The 6000-nt window shown below is 48.0% G+C and overlaps 1 protein-coding gene across 1 annotated transcript; it reads right to left on the bottom strand.

Annotated features, from left to right (window-relative positions):
* Positions 1 to 4499: 4499 nt before the first annotated feature.
* LOC123362174 (olfactory receptor 51G2-like) lies at positions 4500 to 5450 on the bottom strand. Its single transcript, XM_045002535.1, has one exon. The coding sequence runs from the start codon at positions 5448 to 5450 to the stop codon at positions 4500 to 4502; it is 951 nt and encodes a 316-aa protein (XP_044858470.1).
* Positions 5451 to 6000: the final 550 nt, after the last annotated feature.

Raw genomic sequence — 6000 nt, 5'->3', positions numbered from 1 at the left:
TACCTCTTGGACCAGCTCCTGCGCTCCACTCAGGATTAAATCTAGAGTTGCCTCTCCCCTTGTGGGTTCCCGTACCAGCTGCTCCATGAAGCAGTCATTTAAAGTATCGAGAAATTTTATCTCTGCATTTCGTCCTGAAGTGAAATGTTCCCAGTCAATATGGGGATAATTGAAATCCCCCACTATTATTGGGTTCTTAATTTTGATAGCCTCTCTAATTTCCCTGAGCATTTCATCATCACTATTACTGTCCTGGTCAGGTGGTCGATAATAGATCCCTAATGTTATATTTTTACTAGAGCATGAAATTTCTATCCATAGAGACTCTATGGAATGTGTGGATTCGCTTCAGATTTTTACTTCATTTGAATCTACACTTTCTTTCACATATAGTGCCACTCCTCCCCCTGCACGACCTGTTCTGTCCTTCCGATATATTTTGTACCCCTGAATGATTGTGTCCCATTGCTTGATCTCAGTCCACCAGGTTTCTGTGATGCCTATTATATCTATATCCTCCTTTATCACAAGGCACTCTAGTTCACCCATCTTATTATTTAGACTTCTGGCATTTGTGTACAAGCACTTTAAAAACTTGTCCCTGTTTATTAACCTGCCTTTTTCTGATGTGCCAGATTCTTTTTTATGTGACTGTTTATCATCTGATCCGGCCCTTACATTATACTTTTCAGTCCTCTGCTACTGACTATAACCTGGAGATTCTCTATCATCAGGCCAAAGCACAACTGGAGTTGCAGCTAGCAAGGGATGTGATGAATAATAAGAAGGATTCTACAGGTATATTAGCAACAAGAAGAATGTCAGGGAAAGTGTGGGACCGTTACTGAATGGAGGAGGCAAGCTAGTGACAGATGATGTGGAAAAAGCTGAATAACTCAATACTGTTTTTGCCTTGGTCTTCACAGACAAGGTCAGCTCCCAGACTGTTTGTGGGAAGGGAAGTTTGCAGATGACACAAAGCTGAGAGGTATTGCTTACACAGATAAGGACCAAGATATCTTACAGGGATATCTGGATGACCTTGTAAACTGGAGTAATAGTAATAAGAATAAATTTAATAGTGAAAAGTTCAAGGTCATGCATTTAGGGATTAATAACAAGAATTTTGGTTATAAATTGGGGACACATCAGTTGGAAGTAACAAAGGAGGAGAAGGACCTCAGAGTATTAGTTGATCACAGGACGACTATGAGCCACCAATGTGATCTGGTCGTTAAAAAAGCTAATGTGGTTTTGGGATACATCAGGCGAGGTATTTCCAGTAAAGATAAGGAGGTGTTAGTACCGTTATAAAAGGCACTGGTGAGACCTAATCTGTGCAGTTCTGGTCTCCCATGTTTAAGAAGGATGAATTCAAACTGGAAGAGGTACAGAGAAGGGCTACTAGGATGATCCGAGGAATGGAAAACCTGTCTTATGAAAGGAGACTCAAAGAGCTTGGCTTGTTTACCCTAACCAAAAGAAGGCCGAGGGGAGATATGATTGTTCTCTATAAATATATCAGAGGGATAAATATCAGGGAGGGAGAGGAATTATTTAAGCTCAGTACCAATGTGGACACAAGAACAAATGGATATAAACTGGACACTAGGAAGTTTAGACTTGAAATTAGATGAAGGTTTCTAACCATTAGAGGAGTGAAGTTCTGGAACAGCCTTCCAAGGGGAGCAGTAGGGGCAAAAGACATATCTGGCTTCAAGACTAAGCTTGATAAATTTATGGAGGGGATGGTATGATGGGATAGCCTAATTTTGGCAATTAATTGATCTTTGATTATTAGCAGGTAAATATGCCCCGTGGTCTGTGATGGGATGTTAGATGGGGTGGGATGTGAGTTACTACAGAGAATTCTTTCCTGGGTGTCTGGCTGGTGAGTCTTGCCCACATGCTCAGGGTTTAACTGATCACCATATTTGGGGTCGGAAAGGAATTTTCCTCCAGGGCACATTGGCAGAGGCCCTGGAGGTTTTTCGCCTTCCTCTGCAGCGTGGGACAAGGGTCACTTGCTGGAGGATTCTCTGTAGCTTGAGGTCTTCAAACCACAATTTGAGGACTTCAATGGCTCAGACATGGGTTAGGAGTTTGTTACAGGACTGAGTGGGTGAGATTCTGTGGCCTGCGTTGTGCAGGAGGTCAGACTAGATGATCATAATGGTCCCTTCTGACCTTAAGTCTATGAGTCTATGACTGCTGCATTGGGCATCACAGTATGGGGAGGAGGTGAGTAGCACTCAGTGGTGAAAGAACAGCTTAAGGAGTATTTAGAAAAGCTGGACATGCACAAGTCCATAGGGCCGTATCTAACGTATCCGAGGGTACTGAGGGAGTTGGCCGATGTGATTACAGAGCCATTGGCCATTATTAAGACTAAGTTTATGTCAAGGAGGTGATGGAAGTCAAGGAATCCATGACTTCGAGAGCTCTCCATGGCATTCTCTGCTTCAGCCCCATGGGCTGAGGGACTGGAGCTGGCAACCAGCAGGACACCGATAGGGTTCCAGCGACAGGCGACAGCCTCCTCATAGGGCCCCTGCAAGGTTACACCAAGAGGTGACAGCCTCCTCAGGGTCCCAGTGATGGATGACAGCCTTGTGCAGGGATGTGTGGAGGGTAATTAACCTTTGGAACAATTCACCAACGGCTGAGGTAGATTCTCCTTCGCTGACTATTGTTAAATCAAGGCAGGAGGTTGTTCTAGCAGCTCTGCTCTAGGAGTTATTGTGGGGCAGGTCTCTGCCCTGTGCTGTGCAGGGGGTCAGACTAGGTGATCACAGTGGTGGCTTCTGCCCTTGGGATCTGCCCAGTGGGGTTAGTAGCTCGGCCCTGCCACATGGGTTGTTGTTCTGATAAACATGTTCCAGATTACCAGGCGCTCGGACACTGCAATCGCTGGGGCCAGAGCTAAATGCCTTAGAGGTTTCAGCTCTGTGTGCTTCATAAGGGCGACTTGGGGCACTGGGTGGAGAACCTGAACCCTTCCCAACACCCCTTGGTGATGAGGCCTGTCATCAGCACAGCCCCCTTTGACATGGGAGTTCTGGTCCCCTCTTGCAGCTCGGCAGTAAGAGGGGGAATCAGGACGTGCTTTCAGAGAGAGAAGGGTCTGGAGATTCTTGCCTGGCTGAACAGAGCCCTGCTGGTCTTCCCCTTGCTCTGATCCTGTCTCCAACCCGCTCCATGAGCTGCGAGAGCCTTTCTAGAACTGGAGATAGACCTCACACCCTGCATCCAAATTTCCATCATCACCAACTATGGGGGCACTTAGACTGGGGTAGGAGTTGTGTGGGTCCAGTAGAGAGCTAGCAGCAGGCATGTGAGCTTGGCTTGGGTCACTCCCATTTTGATTTAGAATGTGCATGGCCTTGCTTACCCAGTGTGTGCCTGTCTCATGCCTGACTAGGGGAGGAGACCCTCTGAGCTGTGCCTCAGGAACCCAGCGGCTCTGCGAGCCCGTCACTGTTATGTCCGTCTGTCTGTGGTGTAACCCTGTTCCCTACAACATGGGGCTCTGCAGCCAAGTGCAGAGGGAAACAGCGTCTCTGCAACTGATGGTCTGTGTGACCACTAACTAACCCTCAGTGCCTGCGTTTGTGGGTGCTCCGCTTGAGATCCGGCCAGCAGCGCCAGCTTCTGGGATTTCATCAGGAGTCTTGCACCATTTCCCATCTTTCTTAAAGCCCCAACTTCTGGAATCAAGACACTGCTTGGCAATCTCACCTTTCAGTTTTGACAGGCCCGGCAGGGTTCTCTGCTGTGCCAGCAGAGCTTCCCCGTGCGCTGCAGAGAGTGGGGATGGCAAAGGGTCAGTTAAAGTGGTTTGATTCTCTGGCCTGTTCTCTGTTTTCCCCAGTGGAGTTTGGAGCAGCCTGGAAGCTGGGCTGACCACCACCCGTTGGTAACGGCTTCCAGGAGCACAGATCACTCCGGCCAAGTCTGAATTCCCAGCTGTGCCGCTCTGTGAATACCTGAAGCTCATGGGTGGAGCGAGCCTCTTCTCGGTGGGGAGGGGGATGAGAAGGACCTTAATCCCACTCGCCACAAGGCCCTGCTCCTGCTTCTCTTACCCGCAAGTCTCCACAACCCGCCCAGGGCAGCTGGAGGGTCCGGGTTCCCCAGAGTGACCCTTTCTCCCTGGGCGGCACTTACCGTGGCTTGGCTCTTGTCTTGGCCTCTCTAGTGGACGGGGTTTTGGGGGAAGATGAGGGGGAAGGGTGGGGTCCCAGTGGGGATGGGGCTCCTGCCTGTGTCCCGCTTTTCCCTTTAGAAAGGGTGGGCTGGGCTGGGCTAGGAGCTAGCAGTGACTCTGTCAGGGAGCTGAGGCCTGTTTCCACCCCTTTGCATTGCTGGGGCAGCACTAACGGAGGGGAAAGATGGCCCAGATAATGGACCAGAGTTTCTTGCCAGGACTCCTGTGTGTCAGACCCTCACTGACAGGCACAGCTGTAGCTGCTCCACATGACAGCAGCGCTGCAGGTGGTTCATGAACTGACCCTGCACTTGACTAATGCCCTGATTATCCCTGCACGCAGGTGTCTGCTTTTCAGGCTGTACACGATTGGATTAACCAAGGGTGGGAGCAGCAGGGACATGTAGCCCAGGACAGTTTGAAGCAAGGGAGATGAGCCCTTTCCATATCTGTGTATCAGAGCAAGGCCAATCTCTGCTGAATAGAAGAGCAGGACGGCACAGAGATGGGAGACGCAGGTGTTCAGGGCCCTGAGGCGCTCTGCATTGGACGCGATGCTCAGCGCTGTTTTGAGGATCATCACATAAGAGAGGAAGATGAGCAGTGAATCCAACCCTATTGTTAAGAAAGTAATAAACAAGCCGTAGATGCTGTTCACTGTGATATCGGAACAAGCCATCTTCATGACCTCCTGGTGCAGGCAGTAGGAGTGGGAGAGGACATTGGCGTGACAGTATTGGAACCTTTTCAGTAGAAATGGGAGTGGGAATACTACAGCCAAACTTCTTAGTACAAATACCAGTCCCATACGGTCTATTCTCGGCAGGGTTAAGATGGAAGAATATCTCAGTGGGTTACAGATCGCGATGAAGCGGTCAAAGGCCATCAACAAGAGTATGGAAGATTCAGTTGATTGAAGCGAGTGGATGAAGAACAGCTGAGCAAAACAGGCTTCGAAGCTGATCTCCCTAGAGTTATACAAGTATATGCCCAGTATAGTCGGCATGGTGGATATCGATATGCCAAGGTCTGTGATGGCCAACATGGAAAGGAAAATGTACATGGGCTCATGGAGCCTTGGATCTTTTTTTATAATGAACAGAATGACTGAATTTCCTACTATCGAAATAACATAAATTAAGCAGAAAGGGATAGAGATCCAGAGATGGACGTCTTCCTTCCCAGGTATCCCGGTGAGAAGGAACACTGCAGAGCTGATTTTGGTGTCATTGACAGCTGACATAATATACTGGGCAGGTCCAAGAAATGTTTAACTTTCCTTCCTGAAAAGAAAAAAGAACAGGAGACTAGATATTGATATTTAACAAGACACCTTTCTGCTCTCAGTGAAAGTCTAGAGACTCCCAGGAACTCAAGGCAAATTAGCAAGAATAGGGTCTTGGAGTTACAACACCGAGAGGTTGATAGGCAATCCCAGACTGGATTAGACCTGTAGTCCATCTAGCCCACTATGCAGTGACCAGTACCAGATGCTGCAAGGGAAGGTGGAAGAAGCCATTGGCATCTATGTGATAACCTGCTCCCAGGGAAAATTCCCCTCCCCGCTGAGACTCAATAGTTAGACGTATTTTATGCTGTAAATCAGGGAGGCTTTGAGTCCTTCCAATACTTTTTAAAAAATATCTTCAATACTGTTATTAAATATTCTGTTAACCCATATACGCCTACAGTCCTTCTCTGAATATTGCCAAACTTTTGTCCCCATTGATATCTTGTGGCTTTGAATTCCGCAGCCTTCTTGAGTGCTGTGTGATTTTACAGTTGTGACCTTC

Source organism: Mauremys mutica, chromosome 1 (assembly GCF_020497125.1).
Source record: "Mauremys mutica isolate MM-2020 ecotype Southern chromosome 1, ASM2049712v1, whole genome shotgun sequence".
NCBI classification, from domain to species: domain Eukaryota; kingdom Metazoa; phylum Chordata; order Testudines; family Geoemydidae; genus Mauremys; species Mauremys mutica.
This window is presented reverse-complemented; position numbering and strand designations above follow the sequence as displayed.